The 27889-nt window shown below is 32.8% G+C and overlaps 2 protein-coding genes and 1 long non-coding RNA gene across 3 annotated transcripts; 1 reads left to right on the top strand and 2 right to left on the bottom strand.

Annotated features, from left to right (window-relative positions):
- Nucleotides 1-1584: 1584 nt before the first annotated feature.
- LOC145955826 (uncharacterized) lies at nucleotides 1585-6730 on the bottom strand. Its single transcript, XR_014432558.1, has 4 exons — nucleotides 6290-6730; nucleotides 5726-6214; nucleotides 5206-5619; nucleotides 1585-5066 (listed from the first exon to the last, which is right to left on the bottom strand). It is a non-coding gene; the product is annotated as an uncharacterized LOC145955826 (long non-coding RNA).
- Nucleotides 6731-8994: 2264 nt separating this feature from the next.
- On the bottom strand, nucleotides 8995-10527 carry LOC109790123 (GDSL esterase/lipase At5g45910). The gene is made up of 5 exons (XM_083071971.1): nucleotides 10290-10527; nucleotides 10086-10175; nucleotides 9718-9866; nucleotides 9330-9603; nucleotides 8995-9236 (listed from the first exon to the last, which is right to left on the bottom strand). Exons 1-5 carry the CDS (start codon nucleotides 10525-10527, stop codon nucleotides 8995-8997), a joined length of 993 nt encoding a protein of 330 aa, XP_082928097.1.
- Nucleotides 10528-20112: 9585 nt separating this feature from the next.
- On the top strand, nucleotides 20113-27811 carry LOC109790125 (serine/threonine-protein kinase VIK). The gene is made up of 11 exons (XM_020349230.3): nucleotides 20113-20498; nucleotides 20598-20672; nucleotides 20771-20887; nucleotides 21591-21685; nucleotides 21789-21909; nucleotides 22013-22092; nucleotides 26024-26083; nucleotides 26276-26397; nucleotides 26487-26572; nucleotides 26665-26780; nucleotides 27369-27811. The coding sequence occupies exons 1-11, from the start codon at nucleotides 20232-20234 to the stop codon at nucleotides 27493-27495; spliced, it is 1266 nt and encodes a 421-aa protein (XP_020204819.1). The 5' UTR covers nucleotides 20113-20231; the 3' UTR covers nucleotides 27496-27811.
- Nucleotides 27812-27889: the final 78 nt, after the last annotated feature.

The raw sequence follows: 27889 nt of genomic DNA, 5'->3' as shown, positions 1-27889 counted from the left end.
TATTTTTTAGTAAAACTACACTCAAATGAGATATTTTGAATTATTCATTTTTTATATAGATTAAATAACATATCTTATAAAAAAATATTGCTAAAAAGATATAGTAGAATAATATTTTTGTATAATTATATTAGAATTACACTAAGAAGAAATGTATATATTTTCATATTCCATAACAGTCCAAATATACCGAAATAAGAGGATCAAAAAATTTGCACATGTGTGAAATTGTGCAGTTGATGATGGCTGATTTAAAAGAATTAATTTGTACTAGCTATACCAACAAGATGTATTTACTTTATGATAATTCATACTAAAGAACTTCATAGTTAAGCGTATTTGACTTGGAGCAATGTATGGATGAGTGATCTTCTAGGAAGTTTCGTAAAAAAATGTAAGAGTGATCAAGGACAAAGTACAATAAAATGTTTTGTGTTGATTTGTGGGGTCAGTTGTTGATCCTGAAAGTGAATATATATCTTAGAAAGGGCTACCCATGCAGGCTCTAACTGGTGAAGATTATGACCAACGAAGAGTTGTGTGAAGTGTAATAAAGTGAAATTGTTAAGACATCAAATCTGATGTGTAACCCCACATTTATTATTTATTTTATTAAAATATTTAATTTTATCAAAACATATAAGATGAACCTAAATTTATAGTAAAATTAAATTAAATTTGTAAATAGAAACATTTATTTTTTATTGTACTTTTATTTCAATATTTTAGTATAAATGATTTTATATTATTTTTTAAATATTAAATCTTTTTAATATTTTATTTTTCATGTGTATACGTTGAAAATTTTGTATGACACAAAATTAGAAGATAATGAAGGTTTAATGTATTGCAATATAAAATAAAAATATAATAAAATAAAAAAATTAATATTAAAAGCAACTCCATTGATAATTCTTTCAATATATGGTAACTCTACTAACATTTTATTATGGGTCACTCAATCTTGTAATGGTTTTGACACAAATATTTGCTAATTTCCTCCACAAAATATGGTGGATAAAAGCAATTAATGATCTCATTCAAAGATCTAATTAACATCACATATAGCTCGATAGGCCTAAAAGTATAAAATTCACCAAAAGAGAGAAACACTTATGTCTTACAATCAACACAATTACACCTTAGATATACATGACGCCTATAATGAATTTCTTCTACAACTTGGAAAGTTCTAGATCCAACATTAGGAAGGACTTTTTTTTTTTTTCTTAAAGTCCTCCAATGTGTAATGGTTTCATCTGTCATTACTGAGCACACATTTAAATTTAATTCTATTGATATCTTGTAATTTTTACATCATAATATAAAAATAATAAGTAGAAAATTCATGTGTAATACAATAAAAGAAACAAAATATAAGCTCGAGTTGCGTGAAATGTGAAATGCACAAATGAGTTTTAGCAATATTCATAAGTGGATAAAATTTAATTTTTTATTTGAAGCAATTCCCATGGAAGATTGTCAACATTGTCACATCATAATAGAAAATGTAGATGATAGTTAGAGACATCCAATCAGTGTAAAATTGTTAAAATTTAAAAAAAAATTATATATGAAAAATGCAAATAGCACTTACATTTTCATTACATGATGATCATGGACATCTCATTAGGATAAAAATATTTTAAATTGAATTTAAAGGAAAACGCAAATGTCACTTTCAATTTCAACATGTCTACGCCTACATGATGTACCTATGAAAAAATGCAGGTGCTATTCGGAATATTACTTTATACAAACGAGGCTTGTGTTTTCTACAACAATGTTGATGGGAGCCCAAACCAACAAATAAAGGCTGAAGAAAATGAAGAAAAGCGGGCCAAAAGAGTTTTAAAAAGGCCCACATGGCACAATGACTATGTGTTTTAAGAAGAAAAAGATGAATTTGCCTCCAATAATATGACGTAGCAATATCTGTTTTCATAAAATATTAGTATTAAAGTGGAATATTGTAATTGGGCCTACGTGCTCAATCCAGTAGGGTTTCCTTTCAATTGTTTGTATTTATTCAAACTGGAAATGAATGAAGAGGCAGAGAAATTATTCCCAAAAGTTAGATAGCCATAGTAGTAGGGAGACTTGGTCTATCTCGAAGGAAGACCTGTTACGGAATTCTATCATTGTTCCTAACAAATTGGTGCTTTCATATCTCCTCATGCCTCCTCGCAAGAATGTTGATGAGTCCTTGGCAACCCTCTCGGACCGTATTCAAGTTCTCCAACAGCAGCAGGACACTCGATTTGAGAACTTCCAATCCTTAATGGATGCTAGGTATGACTCTATAAACACCATTCTTACAACCATTGTTGAGAAATTAGCCACCCTCCAGCCTTCCCCCTCCACCATTGACGTTTCACCCCACCCAACTCCTCTCCCACATCCCCAACCTACCCCTGATGGATTTGTCCTTCACAATCCCACTTCCTCACCTACCGTCAACCCTTTTCCTATTCTCCAAATTTTTTTTCTACCTTAAACCTTCCACCCCTACCTCATGCTACCCGTCCCCCTTCCTCATCTATTACTACACCCATTCGTCCACCTAAATTACAACTTTTTCCCTTTGATGGCTCCGAACCCCTTGATTGGTTATTTCAAGCTGACCAATTTTTTGCTTTTCACCATATACCACCTGATCATCGCTTACCCATGGTGGCTTTCTACATGAAAGGCGATGCCTTGACCTGGTTTAAATGGATGGTCCATAACCATCAACTTACGGATTGGTTCTCATTTGAAAGAGCATTGGAGTTGCGTTTTAGTCCTACAGAGTTTGAAAATTTTCGGGCTGAGCTTTTTAAACTCCGTCAACACACTACAGTCGTTGAATATCAACAGCGTTTTGAGAAGATTTCAACTAGGGTTTTTGGCCTTCCCCCAGATGCTCTTGTTGATTGTTTTTTTTCTGGGTTGTTACCGGAAATCCGACGTGAGCTTGCCATTCTCAAACCAACATCTATTTCCCAAGCCATTGGTTTAGCCAAACTTATTGAAGCCAAAATTAAGGATGCGAAGCTCAAAGCCTCCTTCAACCGTTTACCTCCACCTTCCCCATCACCACCCTCTCCTAACCCTCCTCCCTTACCTATCAAACGCCTTTCTCCAACCCAAATACAAGAAAGACGTACCCAAGGTTTGTGTTATAATTGTGATGCAAAATACCACCCTGGCCACAAATGCCAAAACCCTAAATTCCTTCTCCTTATGACCGATGACCATTCGGAAGACCCAAACCCTTCTGATCCTAGCCCCCCTGATATTAGCTCCTCCGCTGACCCACCACTTATAGACTCCACTGACCCCCCACTTATAGACCTTGCCCCAAATACTTCACCAGCTATCCTTTTCCAATTATCTTCTCAGGCCATTTCCGGATTACCTTCCCCTTAGACCCTTCGTTTTAAGGGTTCCATATTGGGTCTACCAGTTTCTGTCCTTATTGACACGGGCAGCTCACATAACATTCTTCAACCACGCATTGCTCAACACCTTCACCTACCTATCACACCCACCCCTCAATTTCCAGTTATGGTTGGTAATGGTTCTCATATTTATTGTGTTGGGTTATGCTCTCAAGTTCCCTTATCCTTACATTCACACTCATTTACCATACCCTTCTACCTTCTACCCATTCAAGGGGCTGATGTCGTCTTGGGTATTGAGTGGCTACGTACCTTAGACCCAATTATCTCCGACTTTTCCATCCCCAGTATGTCTTTTACCCTATCTGATACTACCATTACACTTCGTGGGACACCAAATTCACCCCTACCCCCGCTACATACCAACAGCTTTGACACCTCCTCCACACCCAATCCATAGCCTCTTTTCACCTTTTATCCTTTCAACCAATTGATCACCATACGACCTCTACCCCTTCCGACACTTTTCCTATCACACACCCTCTCCCTGATTTTCATCACCTACTTCAAACCTTCTCCCATGTCTTTACTACCCCCACGGGTCTACCTCCTGACCGGCCCATAATCATCATATTCCCCTCATACCTAATGTTTCTCCTATCAACCTGAAGCCTTACCGTTACCCTCATGCTCACAAGGAGGCTATGTCATCTATAATTTCAGATATGTTGAACGTTGGTATCATTAAACCTAGTTGCAGCCCCTAGTCTTCCCCTGTCATTCTTGTTAAGAAAAAGGATGGGTCTTGGCAATTTTGTGTGGATTATCGGGCTCTAAATTCTATCACGATCAAGGACAAATTTCCTATTCCCACTATCGATGAGTTGTTGGATGAACTCGGTCATGCTTCGATTTTTTCTAAGATCGACCTACGCTCTGGCTATCATCAAATAAGAGTTCACCCCCCAGACACTCACAAAACAGCCTTCAGAACTTTCGATGGTCATTACGAATTTTTAGTCATGCCTTTCGGACTTACAAATGCTCCCTCTTCCTTTCAGGCAGCCATGAATGATTTATTTCGCCCTTACTTGCGCAAATTTGTCCTAGTTTTCTTTGATGATATATTAGTTTTTAGCTCTAATTTAGAGGACCACTTAATTCACCTTAAGTCGGTTTTAGAGTTATTAACTACTAATCAGTTCTTTGCCAAGTATTCTAAATGTGTTTTTGCAGAAAAATCCATTGCTTATTTAGGGCACCTCATTTCAGCCCAAGGAGTCCAGCCGGACCCTGAGAAGATCCGAGCCATCCTGGAATGGCCCCTACCGCGTGACCTCACCACTCTTCGCGCCTTTCTCGGCCTCACCGGCTTCTATAGGCGTTTTATTCGCCATTATGCAACTATTGCAGCGCCTCTCACGGATCTGTTACGTTCTTCTTTCTCTTGGGATACAAATACAGATAAGGCCTTTATTGCATTACAACAGGCCATTGCCCACTCCCCAGTTTTAACCCTACCCAATTTTGATGCCCCTTTTGACTTAGAAACTGATGCATCCTCAATAGCTATTGGTGTAGTCCTTTCCCAGTCCGGCCATCCGATAGCCTTCTTCAGCAAAAAGCTATGCCCTCGTATAGCTGCCTCTGTCTATGTTTGAGAGATGTTTGCCATTACGGAATCTGTAAAAAAATGGAGACAATACCTATTAGGCAAGCCCTTCAGAATCATTACAGATCAAAAGAGTCTCAAATATCTTTTAACTCAAGCAGTGCAAACGCAAGAACAACATAATTGGATGATTAAGTTGCAAGGGTATACCTTCGATATCCTATATCGGCCAGGCCGTGAAAATATCGTTGCAGATGCTCTTTCCCGTTGTCACTCGGACGCACCCTCCACTTTCAGAGCTCTTACGTCACCGGTGCCACACATTCTTGATACTCTTCGGAGTTATTATAGTTCTGATCCCATTGGCATTGCTCTTGTGGACAAATGCACCTCAGACACAAATGCAAGGAGTCACTTTCACCTTCAACAAGGCCTCCTCATGTTCAATAACAAAATTTTTGTACCTGATGTTCATGACCTCCGTCGTTCCCTGATCAATGAATCCCACAGCTCGCCCCACGCAGGTCATTCAGGTTTTAAAGCATCCCTCGCGTGGCTCAGCACCTCTTTTTTCTGGCCTGGTATCTACAAGGATACAAAAAAGCTTGTCCAATCGTGCCTCACCTGCCAACAAAACAAATATTACCCAGTTAAAATGCAAGGTCTCCTTCAACCATTACCCACCCCTGATAGAGTTTGGGAGGATATAAGTATGGATTTTATAACTCACCTTCCTAACTCCCACGGCCACACGGTGATTTGGGTGATCGTCGACAGGCTTACCAAATTTTCTCACTTTCTGGCCTTACCCACCAAGTTCTCTGCCCCGGCTCTTGCTGCCCATTTTTCGGTTGAGATTGTCCGCCTTCACGGGGTGCCTAAGTCCATCGTTTCAGATCGTGACCGCTTGTTTCTCAGCCACTTTTGGCGTGAACTTTTTCGTCTTCAGGGAACCCAACTCCGCTTCCCGTCTGCTTACCACCCGCAGTCCGACGGCCAAACTGAGGTGGTAAATCGCTTCATCGAGGCCTACCTTCGCTGCTTCACTGGTGAGCATCCTCGCCGCTGGTACACCTTCCTCCATTTGGCCGAATATTGGTTCAACACGACTCAGCATTCTGCTATCGGAATGTCTCCTTTCCAAGCACTTTACGGACGACCCCCACCAACCATAGTTGATTTCATACCTGGTCACACCATGACCTCCGACCCTTTTTCCCTGCAACAGCGTCAAGTAATACTCAAACAACTGAAAACAAATCTGAAACGTACTCAACAACAGATGGAAGCTTACGCCAATCAGCATCGCCGTGAGGTGTCCTTTGTGCACAGTGATTGGGTTCTTCTTCGGTTACAACCACACCGTCAAATATCGCTCCGCAATCAGAAACAGCACAAGCTTTCTCGCCGCTTTCACGGACCCTTTCAAGTGGAGCGTCGTATCGGCACCGTCGCGTACCAACTCGCGCTTCCACCGGAAACTCGCATCCACCCTGTCTTCCATGTATCACTCCTCCGTAAGTTCAAGGGTACACCACCGTCGACCACCCCCTCTCTTCCCCGAGACCTCGATAACCCACCGCATGATCCTTTTCCTTTTCTCTCCCATGATAATGAAACCCTTGAAGCAAACACTACTCTCCCTCGTACCTCTTTCCTGGAAACTCCGCACAACATTTCACCTACCCCTCTTAATGATGCATCTGCAACACCGCGCCAACTAAAGCCCTCACTTTCGTCCACGTGTGTTCCAAGTGGTAACACCCCACCTACTCAACTGACACATCATTTTGCACCATTGGATTCCCTTGTGATCCGTGACACCGTCCACCTACCTACATCTGCATCGTCCATTCAAATCTCCCACGGCACCACTTCTCATCATGCACCAGCCACCCGTGATTTTGAGGACTTTGTGGGCAAAGTCATTTCAAATGGGCCAGGTATTGATGGGAGCCCAAACCAACAAATAAAGGCTGAAGAAAATGAAGAAAAGCGGGCCAAAAGAGTTTCAAAAAGGCCCACATGGCACAATGACTATGTGTTTTAAGAAGAAAAAGATGAATTTGCCTCCAACAATATGACGTAGCAATATCTGTTTTCATAAAATATTAGTATTAAAGTGGAATATTGTAATTGGGCCTACGTGCTCAATCCAGTAGGGTTTCCTTTCAATTGTTTGTATTTATTCAAACTGGAAATGAATGAAGAGGCAGAGAAATTATTCTCAAAAGTTAGATAGCCATAGTAGTAGGGAGACTTGGTCTATCTCGAAGGAAGACCTGTTACGGAATTCTATCATTGTTCCTAACAATTATAATTTTAAAAAAATTATATATAATTTTAAAAAAAATTATATATAATTTTAAAAAAAAATTATATATAATTTTAAAAAAAATTATATATAATTTTAAAAAAAATTATATATAATTTTAAAAAAAATTATATATGAAAAATGCAAATAGCACTTACATTTTCATTACATGATGATCATGGACATCTCATTAGGATAAAAATATTTTAAATTGAATTTAAAGGAAAACGCAAATGTCACTTTCAATTTCAACATGTCTACGCCTACATGATGTACCTATGAAAAAATGCAGGTGCTATTCGGAATATTACTTTATACAAACGAGGCTTGTGTTTTCTACAACAATGTCATTTGTCATTAATAAGTCAAAATTAGTGATATTAAAAAAAATATCTTCATGGCATGAAAAAGATAAGGTTGAGTACTGATCATACCACTTTGGTAATTTGTTGCAAAACATGCTAACTAAGAAAGTTGTTGACATTAGTTATGAATTTAGAAATTTTAAGTTGTGGGTGAATTATGGCAATAAGACAATACTTATAAATAAACTTGTAACATTCACTTTAAAAAAAATGCAAATATATAATATGTTAGAATTATTTTATATGATTTTTAATATTTGTTGTTATGACTATAATTAGTGTTGTCACAATTAATTTAATCTACACATGATATTATTTTTTAAAATAAGAGTAGAATGATATAAAATGATATAAAAAAAATACTATATTTACATTTTTTTTAAAACTTTTAACTGATCTATCTAATACAACAAATAAAAATAAAAAATAATAATTTTCAAAAAATATGTAATATTCATAATGAAAATGTCATTCATTATCAAAATTTGACATTTTTTTAACACTCAAGCGCATACATGTACACATATACTAGAACATATTATGATATAGTGTATATATTATATAATAAAAAACTTTAAAAAATTAAGTTTATTTATATGCATGCTTAATGTTATCAAATTTTAACTTTTTGAAAAGACATTATTATATTATCTAAGGAAACTTATGGATATTGTATATATTGTGTGTAATTTCTAAAATACAAAGGTTGTAAAATGTTAGTGGGGCAATTAACCCCACAATATACTATGTAGATCTATCGTTGGTTGTTGACACCATTTAATTTAACTTATCTTATGTGTAAAGTAACTTACTTTCATAAACTACCCTTAATGGAACTTGATATTATGAATAAAATGATTCATTAGAAAATATAATCTTAGTTGAATGAGTTGGTATTTTTTGACCGATATCATTAAATATAACAAAATTAGTTGAGATTTGCAGCATAAATATTTTTTATACTCAAAACTCAAGGAATTTGTTATTTTGTTATTTAAAATATTTAAAAAATTAATACAAATCCCCATGGCTAAAGATAATAAATAATATATAGTATCATGGTGCAAATTTCTAATTTTTTTTATAAAAATAGAATTGATTGCATGAAGGATGGATGAACATTAAGAAAAAATATTAAGTGAAAACAATTTCCTATAAAGAGTTAGGAGTACAATTAGCACAACAACAACATAAGATCCCCATTCAAGCTATATGTCTTGATTGGGTATATTGGGTACAAAAATATTGTAAAAAAAAACATAAATATTAATTTTGAATTTATGAAAATAAGTAAAACTTCTCTTAATGAATGAGTCAATTTTAAACTAACTTGAAAGTAGGAGATTTAAGAGAGGGACTTGCAAAAGGGCCTTCAACTATTCCTTTTGCTATTAGCCTATAAGCAGCTTCAGTTAAGTGTGCTCCATCCCAATTTATATGTTTTGAAGGATCAGAGCAAACCGTTGAAGCAAAACTTCCACAAAATATATGTATATCAACGTTGTAGGGTTCACCTTTACCACAACATGCTTTAAAAGTGTCAATCTTACCAAAAGAAAACCCTGCATCATTAATGTACATAAATAAAGCATAAGATACAAACAAGTCATAATAAAATTGCTCATCTAATATAAGAAATTAAAAACACCACGTACCATATTGTTGTGGTGCTTCAAATAAACGTTTGGCACTACTGTAATAATCAAAATATATTATCTTAACATGGTTGTTTTTTTGTCTTAGTGTCTCTATGGCTTGATTGAGCTGCCAATTATAGTATTTAATGAAATCATTGTAAGCTGCTAAGCACCCAAATTGATCATATTCATCTTTTTTACCACTGTTCACTATTGTTAAGACAGCAGAATTACATCCAATTGGGAAGTTCCCTGGCACCACTATCTCTACTGCTCCTTCTTTGATTAATTCCTGACGAATAAACAAAAACAAAATTGATTTTCATATCAATCTAAAGCAACTCAGTCATATTCCTAATCAAAAGTTGAAGTCCACATTTTAATGCTTAAATTTGATATGACATACTGTCGTGACATTGATTATTGCTTCAATAATTAGTGGAACTATTTCACGAAGTTCTGCAATATTTTTGTATGATAAGATAAGTGCGTTAATATCATTTCCACCGATTTCTCCCACGAGAAACAATGAACTTCTAAAGTAATTATCACACTCTGTCATAGAATAGAATAAAATTTGTAAGCCATATTAGAAAAATAATCATGTATATAGTAGAAACATTACTAAAGGAACTTTGGTAAAACCTTGTTTATTTTTGCAAAGGGAAGGTTTTAGCTTCTTAAACCAATCAAGTTGAACACTTAATGAAATATTCGTCGATGGTGGAATGAGTTTTTTTTGTATGAAATAATCCATATTAAGTGCAGTTGCACCTGCAAATGCAAAATTTACTCCTTGCCTAATGTCTTGGCCTTTGGTGAGATTAAGATATGCTGACAGCATTGGCAAGCCATATGCCTCGGCTATAATTGAAACAACCATAAGTTAGTATTTTCTTGAATCACCAACACATTTTTTATGTTCCCTTCCTATCAAGGAAATTCTATTAAACGACCTAAAATACCAATGGCATATACCTATAAAATCTATGATTAATCGTCCATTCGACATACGTCCAGATGGATGTTTGAAGTATGTTGATCCATACGGGCTATTGCCATCCATAGATGGGTAGTAAGTAGCAGCATTTCCGGTGTCACTTATAGAATCACCAAAATTGAATATAGCTTCATAAGGGAGAGGATTGGCATTTGAAATAACATTTTCAAGAAAACCACATGTAAAGGTGATGCAAAAGATAATGATCATCCTCATGATGTTATAGTAAGCTAATAAAGGTGTAAAGGACGTTTGTGTATGTTTATGGGCACAAGAATATCAATTGGAATTGAGTATTATATATTGTCACATAAACAACTATTTCATCGTGTAATGTTACTGTCATTTTAATTTGACACCGTTTAACTATTTTGTTTCTTAAAATAAAGAGTTGCAAGTTGTATTCTCATGCATTTAACTAACACATATACATCCTTAATATATGTTTGTTACCTTTTAACATTACTTGTTTTGTTATTTTAGTCATTCTATGACAATATGTTATTTTCCTTTGACTTTTCATAACAAGATTCATCAACAATAATTAAAGGCTGTAGCGATTTTTGTATATGCATGGACAAAAGTGTCTTTATTCATCAAAAAATTATTTGCATCATCATTATAACTTTTTTATGGATCAAAGATTAATTGCACTATATTACTCAATTTAAAATTAGGGATAATTTTTTGTTTTTAAATTTGATTCCCAAAGAAGGATACACAAATTTAACAATTTAATGTGTTTCTTATACCTAAATTATACTATTTTTATTTTATTTTTGGTCTCATAAATTTTTTCTTTTTCTTTTCGTCACTCTTATTTTATTTTAAAATTTATAATATATTATTATTTTCCATTTATCACACTATTACATTTTGTTCATTTTAAATTAGTCACTTTGGAAAAAAAAATTGGTAGGAACTAAAAGTAATTTAGTTGTATATTAAAAGGAGAAAAGGCAAAAAACGTGGAAAATACTACATCTAAAACCAAATACGTTGGACCAAAATATAAATAAAAGAAATAACTAGGAAAATTTAAAAATTCAACAATTTTATAAAAATCAACACTAAAAAAATGTAATATTACATTTACTAAAACTATGTTTATACATATAATATATATTATTTGTGTAGTTGAAATTGTTATGGTAAAAACTTTATTGGAAGTGATAAGTCTTGAATTTGCATTTTGAAGATATTGATTGATAACTATATCAACAAAAGAACACTTTTGTATAAAAATCAAAAGACATATTCAAGTAAAACAACACAACACAAATAATTGAAGCTAGTCAAGATTATAATCACTACTTTGAAATCATTGAACTTGTCAGACAAGGTTTATGTGTGGGTGAAAGATGTAATTGTTTTTCTCTTACTACTGTAGACTGTGATTGGGGTTAAAAATAGAGATGCAACTTCAACATTGTCAATAATGGGGTGCTACATGTAGAAACCCTAATGGCCAAGTCAATATCCATGAAGTAATTACTAGTTATAAGGGACAAGATGTATATATGTGGAGAAAATGCCTTGTGATTGTGTATATAGGCATAGAGTGAGGTGAGATATTTGATACTTTAGTAATATCACTTTGTAGTTTATTTTCAAAGGAGTATCAACACAAGGCTGGCATGCACTATGTGATGCACATTGTGCATAACACAATGGTCAGGAAAGCATAGTTGCCATCTCCCTTTTCTTTGGGTTTTCAACACATGGCTAACATGCTTTGGTCAGACACAAAAAACATAATTTCCATCTATGTTTTAATTTCAACAACCAAGTGACATGGGCAGAGTGACAACCTTGGAGGTGGCCAAGCACTCGACACAAGTAAAATGTTAATTAAATATATTTTATTATTATGAAAAATATTCTTTTTAAATATTTTATCATAATACACTTTTTTTAGTTAAATTACACTTAAATGAGGTATTTTTGAATGATTTATTTTTATAAAATCATTCTCAACTAATTAAAATGTTTTTAATGAAGTCAATTACATATCTTATCAAAAAAGATTGCTAAAATGGATAATTGAATTACATTCAAAAGAAACACATATATTTTCATATGTCATGTGTAACAACTTGAACGCATTGGAATGAGAGGAATCTAGAGATTTGTATAGGTGTGACAATGTACAGTTGAGGATGACTTAAAGAAATTAACTTGTACTACCTATACCAACAAGATACATCTACTTTTCGATAGCTCATTACTAAAAAAACCTCATAGCTAAGCATGGATGGCTTGAAGCACCTTAGAACTGGGTGACCTTCTGAGAAATTTCCTTGAAAGTGTGCGAGTAAGGACAAATCATGTTGAAAAGTCTTATGCTAGTTTGTAGGGTCAATTGTTGATCCTAAAAGCGGACGAGCATCTCATAAAGAAATACCCACAAAGGGTTCTAACCTATGAAGAGTTTTAATTGGTGAAGGATTCCAATCAATGAGAAATTATGTGAAGTGTCATCATGTGAAGCATCCTAGAGTGGAGCCTTTGAGACATCAAATCTGAGAGATATTAGAAATTGTGTCAAAGCAAATCCTTTATCCCAACACAGTATGGTTTAGGGATGGATCAAATGGAAGTTGGTGGGCTTGTAATCGCTCAACTTTATTTAAGGTTGAGTTGTTTAAATATAGTTTATGTAATATGGATAAGGTTGAGAAAAAAGAACATAATGCCATAAAACTATTATATTATAAATGAACTATGAAGAAAATAATATCAATTTAACTAGTCATGCTTATCACTAAACCACACCACCATCTCTCCTGTGTAAGTTCTAAACCTAATTTATTTGTATAAGTTCTAAACCTAAATTATCTCTATTTGTAAAGAACAATGAAAGCATACCAAATTAAAAACAAATCAAAAGTTAAAATGATGATATTAAAAGTAGTTTCATAATTTTTTATTTATTCTTCATTGATTGTTACATGGAAACATCTACCAATTTCCAAAGTAGGAAAAATAAGACTCATTGTACACGGAATGGAAATCCAAAAGTAGAAAAACTATATTCTCCTCTTTTCATTCCTCATTTCTATCAAGAAACACATAAACCTAATGTTTTGAGCAACCCTAAACACTCATCTCATAAATTCCATCATGAAATATTAATTCCAACAAAATATGAGAAATTTAAAGAGGAAGAAACAAATAAAAATGGTGACCTAAATTGAAAATCTAAAATATAAATGGAACAAAATTTCAAAACAAAAACATAAAAGGAGAGAGCATTTATGTAAGCAAAAGCCATGGAGGAGAAACAAGTGAGAAATTTGAGAGACTAAGAAGAGAAAGTAGTGAGAAAGTCGAGAGCCAAAGAGGAGTAACAAACGGGAGAACAAAAGCTTGAAAGGAGAAATGAGTAAGAGATTTGAGAGTCCAAGATGTGAAACTAGTGAAAGTTGTGAGCCTAAGAGGATAAACAAATAGGGGAATGGAGATCTTGAAAGGAGAAACAAGTGGGAGAGTGGAGACGAGTGAGATTGAGAGGCAAGAGCTGCAAGTCAATTATAGGAATGTTTAGGATTTCATATGCACTACAAAAAAAATAGGATTTAATGGGGGTTAATTTTGAATTTAACCGGGGTTATAACCCCCGCTAAACACATTTCCAGGGGCAAGGGAAAACCTAAACCTGATCAATGTGAGTTTTCCCATCAAAGTCGAGGGTTCAAGCAAGTACCCATGGAGTCAAGTTTGATTGCGTGTCAAGTTTTTTTTTTCACAAATAATAATTATTTTTCATTATTAATATTTTTTTCTTTTTTAATTTTTAAAAAACATTGATATTGTTTAATATTAATTTTCATTCTTTAATTAGAGACAAATTTAATGTTTCATGTCTAACATTTGCTCTATTATTATACCTTTTTAAAAATTAAAATAAAGTTCTATTAATTACTATAATATCATTTCAAAATTTTGAAACTTGCACAAAATAATTCATTCATACGAAAAATGTATTAACAAGTACACTATAAAAGGTAGTTTAAACAATCCTACTATAAATTTGTCTATTTAATGTAAATAATATTTCATTTAACAAAATATAAATAAAACTAATCAAATCATTTTAAGATGCTTTAACAGTATTACTAAAAAGTATGTAAACCTAATATTATTATAAAGTATTCCTCGCGGGTAATAAAAATAAGTATTTTTGCTGTCATCTAACAAAGTGTAAATAAAATCAATCAAATCTTTTTAAGATGCTTTGACAGTATTACAAAAAAAAATGTAAAATAATAATTTTATTAAATATTCCTCTTGGGTAATAGAAATAAGTTTGTTATCATCGCTAGCAAAAAAATTCTTGTTTTCCATTTAATCCTACTTTCTTTTCAGCTCTTCTGCCAAGTCTTATGTTGCTTATTATTTTCTTTTCCAACTCTTTGGATATGTTAATCAAAAAGATGACACCAAGTCCTAGCTTCATGAGAATAATTACTTAAAAAATTGTAGTCTTATGCATGGCATAAAATATTGATATTTTAGGTAAGAGAAGAAGACAAAGTAACTTGATATATACTCTTAAAAAATAGGCAACTTTCTTTAAAGTTTCATATTCAAATACAATGTAAAGATGGGTTTGATTTACTTACTTGATTACATTTGGAAAAGTATAAGTTCCACTTTTTTAAGAATTTGAAGCTGAGTCTACAGTCCATATTTCCTCTTTACCACTATGAATCATAAATGTGATAGCCGTATCTCACCTAAGAAAATAACGCCATAGCTATGGGATTATGAAAAGTCGAATATCCACTTTCTTATGCGAAGACTTTATTTAAGGTCAACCTATTTTTATTTTATAAAGATTAGTCACAAAATTTTTATTATTGCATTACTCCTACATTAATATATATAATCTGTCAAAATGAGTCAGATAATAGAACTCTATTTTTTTTTGTGTAAATCATTCCACCATTGGCTAGCAAAAATATCCCACAAGAGTAACATAGAATTCAAAAAGTAATATTTATTTATATATTTATAGTATTAAAAATTTTATATATAATTTTAAAAGTATAAATATATATTTAATTATTTTTTACAAACTTTTATTACGATTACGATTATAAATGAAAATAAATTAGGTCAGACTATGTTATATTATAATTTAGTATGTTTGAACTTAACTTTTTTTTTAAAATACATGTCTTAAATATGACTTATTTATTTTATCATAGACATTTTTTAAATGTTTGTTTAAAACTACAATCCTAAAACTATATTTTATAATAATTTAATACTAATAAAAACATAAAACTAAATATCTTAAATTGTATAAAAATTAAGTTTAATTTATTTCTGATATAAATATATTTTTATATCTAATATAATTTTTTGGATGATAATTTATTTCAAAACATATTTTATTATAAAAATTCTAAATTGAATATAAATCTTCCAATATTTCCTATTTTGATTTTTTTAATTAACATATACAATCTTACAATCTTTAATATTTTAATTTTTTTAATCAATGTATACATAAATAGAAAGTACAAAAGTAAACATACATGCTGCAAATTTTATTTTATCAAAAATTAAGTTTTTTTAAAAACTTAATTTGTTATTAAGGAATATTCTTTGTTATATATAAAAACGAATCTCCTTTGAAAGTTTGATAAATATCAAATAAATGAACAACTCTTTTAAATTTATATTTTATACATATAATAATTTAAATATATACATTTATTTTATTAGAATATAATATTTGTTTTAAAATATATTATTTTATATATATATATATATATATATATGTAAAATGGTTGTGGAGATAAGTGTCCTCCACTCCCCTCCCCCTATACATAGGTCCGTCTTTTATTAGTGACAAGCTTAGGATTCATGCATATATTAATAAGAGAATTTCTACGGTACCCTCTATAAAAGATGGGTATCAGTACTGTTAATGATGTGTCAATTACGTGTAAATCCAAATTATTTATAATTTTTTAATTATTTAAAATTTACATCCACGTCAGTTAATATGAAGTTCACGTTTTTAATTTTTTTTTCGGAATGTTTGCTTCTGTGTTTCTTCCCTCTCTATGGGCCGACGAGCGAGACGGCGAAGGCGGAGACCACGATTGCCGGCGAGTCGTGGAGGAGGAGCGTGGCGGAGAGGGAGAGGACATCAAAGCGGCCGTGGAAAGTGACGGTGGCGCCGGGGGTGACAGAGGGTTGACAGAGAGTGACATTGGTGACGGTTCCCGAACCGGACAGGACGCATAGGCCCGTGTTCTTTCTATGGCCCCGTCGCCGGCGGAGGCGGAGGTGGCGTTGGGGCGGGTGTGGTGGTCCTCGGGCGTTTAGAATCATGTCCTCATAGATGGGTTTTTCCTTTTTATTTTCATTTTTCAGAGGAAGGGATTGAAATGATTCGGCAAATTTTATGGATAAATCACACTACAGATGTCAATAATTTGAGATATGCTATTTCTATGATGTTTGTTTGATTTCTCTAAATCCATTTCCTCTTGTGACTTATGATCCTTCTACAGACAAAGTAATTTGTTCAAAGAACTCTGGAGCGCTCTAGGAGATTCAGTACGAAATTTGAGGCTTATAGCAGTAAGTGGAGCCTCCAATCTGTTCTAATTTTTAAGGGGTATAAGCAACTTTTCAATAAATACTATTGAAATGATCCAGGCTAGCTTACCTAATGTTGGTGATTCAACAATATCCTCTATGAACAAAATGTTCTCTATTATGAAACCCAACCTTCAAAGCTTCAACTTATAGCAGGTATGCCTTTGAACATTCCCAAATTTTCATAAGCCAAATTTTGTTCCATCTTTCTATTAACAAGTCAATATTTGTCTCATAGAATTTTAAAAATCGAACCGGTCATCAAACCGGTTAAGGTACTGGGTCAGTGGGTCAAAGGTTGAACCGGTGGGTCACTAGTTAAACCGCATGACTTGATTTTTATTAAAAAATATTTATATTAAATATATTTTATACTTATAAATTTTAATAAATTCATATCTTATTTTAAATTTCAATTTTTCTATCTTATTTAAAATTATTTTTATTTTTATTTTGTAAAAAATACATAAAAAAATTACATGTTAAACGGTATATTAATACAAATTAAAAATATAAATAATATGTACATATATAATATGCTTGCAATTAATATCACAAAATAATATATGTAATATTTACATAGATATTGCATTATTAAATATATAATTTAAAATTAATAATATACTATAAAAGTTATTTAAGTTGTATATATTGCAAACAAATATATTAGAACAAGTAATCATTGTTATATTTAATAAGACTCCTTGCTTTTTCATTAAGAGATTCAATTTTCATTATTATTTTTGTGATTTATGATCCCTTAAAAAAATTTAAAAAAAAAATAAGAAAAAAAAGTGGTTGAACCGGTTTGACCCACCGGTTCACCGGTTGAACCGGAAAATTGACCGGTTCAATCCGGTTTGAAACGGGTCGACTGCATAACCGATCCAACTTCAGATTCGAACCGGCTGGACCACCGGTTCCTGGTCCAACCAGTTCGACCGGCCGGGTCGGTCCGGGTTTTAAAACACTGATTTTGTCTTACATAAACTCAAGTTAGATGGTCGTCCAATGAGTGGAGATATTGGGAGGGGAGTGGGAGACGGAGGGGCGAGGGAGAGGTGGGAGACGAAGGGGAGAGGAAGAGGTGGGAGACGGAGGGGAGAGGAGATCGTATAATTATAAAAATATTAATAAAAACTTAAAAATAAATAATATAAAAATTTAAATATAAAATAATTCTTATTTAAAAGGCTGACATGGCATTTAAATGATGTGTACATATACATCAGATACACATCAGCTACAATATCAAAACTCCTCATTTATCAGGGTATAGTAGCAACCCCCTATTAATAATGGGTGTATATTTAAAAGTTCCCCATTTTACAACCTTAACAAAAGCAACTTGTAGTTTTTGGTTTAATTTATTTTGTGCACTCCATTAATTCCTCAATCCTCATCTGAAACTATTTTTCTTTTTTCTTCCCTACGAATGGTTAACTGCCAAGATGCAATAAATGCCAATGAAGATAAAACCAAGATACTCACGGTGTTGCCTAATTTAATTCCACCTACGGTTGATTGCATTTCTATTTTCTCTTGCATATAAACAAAAATGGTTTATTTGCTTACCTAGAGTTTAGCATTGTTATTTTGCAACTTACTAAAGCTTAGCTAAAAAGAGATTATTCGGATTTTTTTAAAAAAAAAATTGCTATTGCCAAAAGTAGATATTTTTCGTTAGTCACTTGGTTTAGAATTGTGTTGGGATTTGGCATGTCACATGTGCATGTCAAATTGTCAATTTAGAGAAGGAAATATCTTTTAAAGAAAATATAAAATAAATATTTTAATTAAAATTAGTTTATCTCAAATTATTCAAAATTTGACTCTTGTATTTAAATTTCAAATGGGTATCAATTTATATTAAGAAGAAAATATTTATCGTATTCACAGTTTTTCATGAAAATTTATTTATTTTTATTAAAAATATTTTTTACCAATATTTTTAAAAAAAGAATTTACTTTTTATTTTTGTTAAGTTGGTTCATATATTTTTCTTTTTAACTCTTCATGTGACATAATTCAGTGAGAAATAATCATGGTATAGAAGTCCGACTACAGAAACATCACAAGTAAATTATTACGGTTGAAAATTCGGATACGTGAAACTTGTGAGTCTATTTCTGACATTTCGTACTATTTCTTTTCTATACCATTTAGAGGCAAGTCAAAGCAAAATCATGTCATATTTCACCCAAAAGAAAAAGCTTCACCGAAAGGCCATGACATGTCAATCCCACCGGACTGACCAGAAAAGTAGGCATTCATATTATTCTTTTGTCCCTTCCAGAAAACAATTACACACTCCATATGCACTAATCCATTATTAATTAATATAAAAATAACAATTTATGAAACATTTCTCAATAGTACTCTAATAATTATATATATAGATAAAATATTAAAAAATTTACCAAATTATTTATATTAAATATAATTTTTTTTATTTTTTTTATTTAAAAGATATAATAATCTATTAAATAATAGAGGTCAAAAATGATTACTTATTTACATATATTATAAATTATTAATTACTTTTTTAGTTTTTACTTTTTAATAAATAATTATATTCTTTGATTATAAAAAATATTTTTATATTTTTTTAAATAATTATTTATAATTTTTAATATTTATGTCCGTGTAACTATTAAAAACACGAAAAGCTTTAAGCCCTTTTTAATCCTTTATATCACCCTTTATAATTTATATTAATATATAAAAGGGATATCATTTTTTATAACTACCTTGATTTTCACTTTTTTTTACTATTATACCCTTTTATTTTAAAATACTAGAAAAAATATTTTTTAATCAAATATTGTGTCTGTGTATATCTAATATTAATATATAAAAAGGATACCACTTTCAATAATTACTTTTAGTTTCTATTTTTACATGAACCATTATATCTTTTATTTATTTTTTAATAATTACTTTTTTATGAGTAATTTTTTTTTAATATAATATAGACACTAAATGTCTTTTTTCTATTAATATCTATAATCTATAATTATTATAAAAAGAATATAAGAAATGTAATAATATTTAGATTTTAGGATTTAGGTTTTTACGATAAAATTTTGCAATGATTTGAAGCGGTTAAACGGTAACAACGATGAAAATAGCGGTTAACGCGTAATGCCCCCAACGAGATATTAATTACGAGCGAAAGAAGAAATGGTTGAGTTGACACTCAAAATATCGTTGTGCAAAGGACCAAGTTATAGAAAGAAGAAGAAGCAGAAGAAGAAGAAGAAGAAATTAATAATTAAACGAGGTTTGAGTTTGGAGCGATGAGTTCCGGTAGCAGTGATAGCAAGGAGAAGGAGAAGGAGAAGCAGAGGGTGAGTCGCACGTCGTTGATTCTGTGGCACGCGCACCAAAACGACGCCGCAGCGGTGCGGAAGCTCCTTCAGGAGGATCCTTCGCTCGTCAAGGCGAGGGATTACGACAACCGCACTCCGCTCCACGTCGCCTCCCTCCACGGCTGGATCGACGTCGCCACCTGTCTGATTGAGTTCGGCGCCGACGTCAACGCGCAGGATCGTTGGAAAAACACTGTAATACTAATCACAATGCTTTCTCCGATTGATTGTTGCTCTTATTTTCTTCCTTGTGAATTGAGTGAGTGAAATTTAGGTTTTGGTTGTTGTGGACAGCCTCTGGCTGATGCCGAAGGCGCTAAGAAGAACAACGTCATCGAGCTTCTGCGATCGCATGGAGGCTTGTCTTTTGTGAGTTTCTTTCTGTGTTTGATTTTCTGGTTTGTGTTGTGAACGATGATGGTGATTCGTGCGTGGAATTGGGATTTGAATGGTGATGGATTTTGCAGGGGCAAAATGGAAGCCATTTTGAGCCCAAGCCTGTTCCGCCGCCGTTGCCGAACAAGTGTGATTGGGAAATCGACCCTTCTGAGCTTGACTTCACCAACTCCACGCGAATTGGAAAGGTGCCTCTCGCTTCTGCGTTTCTGAGTTTCGTTCGATTTGGTTTTGGTCAACGGGTTTCAAAGCTTGCTCTGTGTTTTGGTCAACTCTTTGTTCCACTACACTTTAGTGACTGTTTCTTAGCGTACACATGGATTCGTTGTGCTGTGCTTTAGTGCCTATAGTTGCGAGTTTGATGGGTTGTTGTTGCTTAAAGTTATTCGTCATCGAGGATAGTCGTCGGATTTCAATTTTTTATTTATGGCTGATTGTGGGGGGAACAAAACCAATTTTCATCTCACACTAATTTGTTTTATAAACGGATTACAGTTTAACACTAATTAGCAGTCTATTTCTCATCCAAAATCTATTAAATTTTGAAACCTTTTTCCTTTCCAAAACAATTGTTTTTTTTTAAATATAATTATAAAAATAATAATAATAATAATAATAATAATAACAACAACAACAACTGAGAGATGTTTTCTACTTTTCTTATCATCTTCTGCTTTCTTCAAATACTCTATTTAAGTCGTAACTTTTAGAAAGCAGAAATGTGTTCAAGAGGCAAACACTCTTAATGTACTCAATGAGTGCTCAAGGGACAAACAAATTTTAGAAAACAGAAAACTGTTTTTAAAAATAATAAACAAACATGATCTTAGTTTTTTTTTCTTTTTTCACTGGCTTAATTTGTTTTCTTGTATGTGTTTATGTTACATGAAGGGTTCTTTTGGTGAAATTTTAAAAGCCCTTTGGCGTGGAACACCAGTTGCTGTTAAACGTATTCTTCCATCTCTTTCAGAAGATAGATTGGTGATGTGAGATTCTTTCTTTCGTCTCTAGCATTTGTCTTCAAACCCGTTGAATATTTGGATGGGTAGTTATGTCTGTTTATTTATTTTTTTGTAAATTTTTATACAGTCAGGACTTCAGGCATGAGGTCAATTTGTTAGTGAAGCTTCGACACCCCAATATAGTTCAGTTTCTTGGAGCCGTTACTGACAGGAATCCCCTTATGCTAATTACTGAGTATCTAAAAGGGGTATGTGAATAAAATATAATTCCTTCAGATTGAGCATTCTACTCCTAGTTTTTGATCTAACAAACTTATGCTTTAAATTGAACTACTGTTACATTCATATTAGGGTGATCTTCATCAGTACCTCAAAGAAAAAGGTGCACTTAGTCCTTCAACAGCTATCAACTTTTCCATGGATATTGTCAGGTATGGTGTCTTACCATTTTTTTTTCTTATTTTTATCATAATAAAAAGAAATTAAGTGAAGTACATAAGAGGAAGATAAGAGGAAATTATCTTACCTATGAACAGTTAAAGCACATCAAAAACAAATTAGCCCCAAAGTACTCTCCCATTATCTTTACATCTGTTATATGACACCCCGTCAGTTTGTTAAAGAACTGTGACATTCTCCAGCCACAGCATCTCCGCAAGGAAAGCATTCTTCAAAAAAGTTGCACTTTCCCCATGCTACTTCTGCCTTAATAGAGTGATTAAAAATATAGAGGTGGATAAACCTACTGCTAAAAATATTTCAAAAGGCTATTTTCAAAACTGCTACCAAGCTCTTATAAGTTGGAATCCCATAAAAGGGGTATTTGTCCATCGTATTATGCTTTTTACTGCTCACTGCTATTCATGCAGCCAGATTTGTATCTTGATGTCATTTGACTACGAATCCACTATGTCTAACACTATCTAAGAGGGGTACGTGAATAAAATATAATTCCACAACTATGAAGATTGACTCTTTACCACCTTTGCACCTAGGTAATCCTAAAACAAAATTTGTTGACGAATCTACCCCCTTTTCAATGCAAAAAACATATTCGTAAAGTCACAATCATTAGTATACAATACTTTCACTTTCACATGCTCAAACTCGAAGCAACTTAGCATTCATTGTATAGATAAGGGTGTAGCATCTTGATAATGCATTCTGCTCTAATATTTTCCTTCCTTAACAATCAAGCACACATCCTCAATTATTAATATGATCATCATCTAAACTCTTACCGTACACTAGGATATTATCAAAATAGACAATAACAAACATTCCCATGTAAACTTGAAACACATGAAAGTACTGCTGCATTACTAAGATCAAATGTCATGACTAACCCCTCAAGTATATTTAGTATCAAAAGCAAATTTTCATTCACTTCCCTCTCTCATTCTAATTTGATAATATATCCACTTTTCAAATCAATTTTAGTGAAAATACAAGAACAATTTAAGTCTTTAAGCATATCATCTGACATAAGAATAGATTGTTTATACCTTATCAAAATGTCATTGTTAAACCTGCATTTAACATTTAACAAGGATTCATGCTCTTTCTCACGTGCTTCTTTAGCAATTCTTCATCTCACAGTTCAATTTCTTTTGTCTCCTCTAAATTACTTCCACGTGTTGGTCTGTTAGGAATAGTAAATTTGGGAACAAAATTAATCTGATGCCTAATGCCTAATGCCTCTAATAGGTAGCAATTCTCTAAGGGTCACTTCAACAGATATGTCTGCAAACTCCTGCAATAGTGAAACGGCCACACTAGGAAGTCAAGTAATAGAATCATTAGTAGAAACTAGTAAAGTAACTCTCCATCTCAGTCAAACACTCTTTATGCTTTCCTTTTTTCTCTTTTCAAAATCTTTTTTTTTTTTTTTCTCACATGGGATCAGATTTGTCTCATTTTTTTTCCTTTTAGAACTGTCTATCACTTTAGAGCTATTACTTTCACTCTTTTCTTGCCTTTAACTCCCAATTTCACTTTCCTTTTATAGTTTCACTTTTTTTACCATAGAAGAGTTATGCACTTCAAAATTCTACTCAATTTTCTTTCTATGCTCCAAATATGATTTAGAATCACTTCTGAATTTGAAAGTTGAAATCTTCTGTTTGGTATATCCAAGATTGCTATCAACTTCATTTCTATGTATTGGAGCAATTATGGTATTCCTCGTTTCTCTTCTACTAGTACGACCCCTTCTACGCTTGAAACCTTCAGCTTCACTCTCTTACTATTCAAAATCCTCAAAGTGTCCCCAGTCCCCCCTCTATATTCAGGATATCAGCTAACTTGCCACCTTCCACGATAATCCATTTATCCATCCTGAATTTCATTTTGAGCTTACGATTCGCTTACCCTGTCTATGCAATACTTCCTTTATTTCTTCTAACACAGTATTCATGTGCTCTAATTGTTGATGCATCGGTTTCAAGATCAATGAATCATCTTCTTCTTCCATGTATCTTGAATTAGAAATCAGGATAAAATCTCTGCATAAAAAGTTAGTGAACAAAAAGGAAGTCTCACAATAATATTATCATGTGTATGTACCAAATAATGATCATACACATTTGTTCACTTCATTTGGCTTTTACCCTCTTATAACGTCACACTCTATTGACTTTCACCACTCAATTCCTTCAAAGGATAGCTCAAATCTCACTAAACGAGATCAAGAAGAGTAAAATTACAGCAGCAAGTTTTCTGAGAAATCAAGAGGATCACTAGACAAAAAAAATATGAGCACATGCAAGAACTAGAAAGGAGTAACATTCAAATCACTAAGACACAAAAGGGCTTAGGAACAATCCAAACACTATTATGGTCTAAAGATCCACATAGCAACAACAAAAATTGTTTTTTTTTATGTATTTTTGTTCTCATTTTGTTTGTTTTTTGCCTTCTCTGTTTCCTTTTTTTAGAATGCCAAAGTAAAAGTGAAACAATTCAGAATTATAGAAAGGTAGGGAAAAAGATATGGATGACCAATGTGTAATCAAATCTAGAATATCTAAGAAGGATATGAACAAGAGATGAGTGTGACTACTTTATGGTAACAAACTAACAACTAATAGATGAGGATGTATAAGCAAGAAGAGTTGATGACGATATCTAGTAATAGAAACAAGAAGAAATGATAAGGAGTATGTGATAATTAACTAATAAGTATAAGAAAGAGATAGGTACAACTATGTGACAAACTGAGAACTAACAGATAAGGATGTAGAAACAAGAAAATAATTGATGAATTGAATGAATAAAGATCCAATGCACAAGTGATAAAACAAATGATATTCAGCCAGCAAGTTCAAAACAATAATTTTTTCTTTTTTTTTTTATTCTTTTTTGAAAATATAAAAGCACAAAACAAATAATATTCAGCCAACAAGCAGGAACCTCCGATACCAAACTGATACAGAAAACAAGATGGATAAAAGATATGTGGACACAAGAAAATCTTGAATTGAAATCTGATTCCGACTATGTAAGAGTGTAATTCCTAAATCCCACAATAATGCTAACCAACGAATCGAAAATGATTAACTTTGACCCAATGAGAATTTTTGCAATCACGGAATCAAAGGAGGCGAACTTATCATAAAAATCTACACAATTCTTATTAAAATTCTAGTAGAGTTTTACAACCCCCAGGAAGAAATGAAATTCTCACCAATGGAGGAGACAATCCGAAATTTCTTATTCAAAGTGATGTTCAACTCCTAAATTCAATGTTTTTCTTACCTTATACAGGCAAAACATAAAAAAATACACTTTTGGTCTTAATTAAAGCTTAAAACATGGAAACTAACCTAAATCCAAAACCAACTAATGAAAAGAAGTCCTAAACTATTACAAGTCCAAAAGTCATAATTAACTAATAAAAGTACTCCTAAACTATCACATGCCCAAATTAGACCTTATTCACTATGAAAGGCTCATATTAAGTCTTGTTTCACTTTCAAACAAAGCCTAAACTACTCCATTTAGTCTTTCAAAGCTTTACTCAAGTAGACCCATGTTGTTCCATTGCTATTCATTACTGTTGTACAAATTTTAGCCACTAGTTTTTCAGTAGTCTCTTTAACTCTCATAGCCCAAGCTCTCCTCATTGGACCAACATGAATCACAAATGTATAACTTGTATTTGGCTCTGGATAGCCTCCTTTATCTATCAAATAATGTGGCCACTGTATAACTAAGCCAAATTCAATATTTCATAGCATCCTGTATTTTATCAACACTGAGATAATAGAATTAGGAAATTGATCTAGAAGAATTTGTCAACATTCAGCTTCACTTAATCTAATCAGTATGCTAATATATACACTGTGAATATTGTTTTTGTAGAGGAATGGCCTATCTTCACAATGAGCCAAATGTTATTATTCATAGAGACCTAAAGCCAAGGTAAGTTGGTTATTTGCAACCCATATAAGAAAATATTATTATGGATAACCTGCTACAAACAGTATATCATGATGCATTGCTTATAACAAATTGAAGAAACTAGATTGACAAAATTTTATGTGGTAAAAAACATGCAGCTGGAATTAAGAAGCCTTTGTATTATATGTTGAAGTTTATTTTGTGAAATTTCAGGAATGTTCTTTTAGTCAATTCTAGTGCCGATCATTTAAAAGTTGGAGATTTTGGATTGAGTAAGCTTATCACGGTCCAGAGTTCTCATGATGTATACAAGATGACTGGTGAAACTGGGAGCTGTGAGTATTCTCAGAATTTCTTTAAAATGTTAGTATCCATTCTTGGGCAAAACTTAATCTAATTTCCTTCTTCTTGGGGTTAAAAAAAGACCGCTACATGGCTCCTGAAGTTTTCAAACATCGGAGATATGATAAGAAGGTTGATGTGTACTCCTTTGCAATGATTTTGTATGAGGTAATTCTGCTCACTTTAAATACAGAATACAGAAGTTTTATGTGATATAATTTGAAGCTAGTTTTAATGCATGATATCTTTATCTCGTGCAGATGCTTGAAGGTGAACCACCTTTTGCAAGTTATGAACCTTATGATGGAGCAAAACGCGCTGCTGAGGGACACAGGCCACATTTTCGAGCAAAGGGTTATACCCCTGAATTGCAAGAGTAAGTCGCTTATTTATGATACATTTCTTTTATCCTGTTTTCTAGCACTATTATGAAAGCTAGTTATTGGCATGGGGTCACGCTCTCTTTGACCAAATGGTCCAGAGCTTGTGTTGTTATCATTCTTCTAAGTGGGTCTATGGTTGTTCAAACTTCAAACCTAATATATCTTTCACATAACAAGCCATGTTTGAGATATATATAACCAATTCTCAGCTTGCACCTAATAGTTGAGCTTTTAAGAGAGTACTCTCTCTGTACTAAAATTTAAGTAAAAAAACTATTCATGTATGGTGGATTAAAACATAAGGAAATCATAACTGACTTCACCCTATTTAATTTAATAATATTATATTGTGGCCAGTACGCTTTATTCTCTGATAGTCTGACTAATTATGATAGACTGTGAGAAAATTAAAGGGATGGTTGATAATGGTTATGATTTAACTTTCTTTGTTTGGGACCATTTAATTAGAAGTTCTGGAATGCTTTGTAAATTAGGCTTTTAGAAAGTAAACATTTATTTCGTTTAGAGCAGGCCTTGATCATATAAGTAATCTTATGGACTTTGGCATTTCATGTTCTTAGATTAACGGAGCAGTGTTGGGCTGCTGACATGAATCGGAGACCGTCCTTCATAGAGATCCTGAAACGACTTGAAAAGATCAAGGAGAATTTGCCTGCAGATAATCACTGGCACTTGTTTGCTTCATAAATGTCTAATAGCATTAGTTTGTTCAGAAATTCAGATGATTATTTACCATTACATTCTCTGGTTTGCTGCCGGATTTATGGACTGGTTGAGCCAACTGGAAAACCTGCGAAGTCAATACTTGTTTTCAAGTTTCAACTGTTTGGATTAATGAACAGAAAAGGTGATTTTGATTGCCTGCCTATGGTTTCTAGTTTTATTTCATTAAAGCTCTTGTTCCATTCAAGTGAGCATATGCAAGTTGTTGGCAAGTGTTAAAGCATTTCAAGTGTACAAACTAACTGAGGAAGTAGATCATTTCATGCTATCCTTTGCTTTATGTTCCATCTTTTCGTTTAAAAAATTATTATTAGTTCCCCCTCTTGTATTATGCCTTACCAATTCCGCTGGTATAGAT

This window comes from Cajanus cajan, chromosome 3 (assembly GCF_000230855.2).
Source record: "Cajanus cajan strain Asha chromosome 3, NIPB_CcT2T_4, whole genome shotgun sequence".
NCBI lineage: Eukaryota > Viridiplantae > Streptophyta > Magnoliopsida > Fabales > Fabaceae > Cajanus > Cajanus cajan.
Note: the sequence above shows the minus strand (reverse complement) of the source record. Positions and strands in the feature narration are given on the sequence as shown.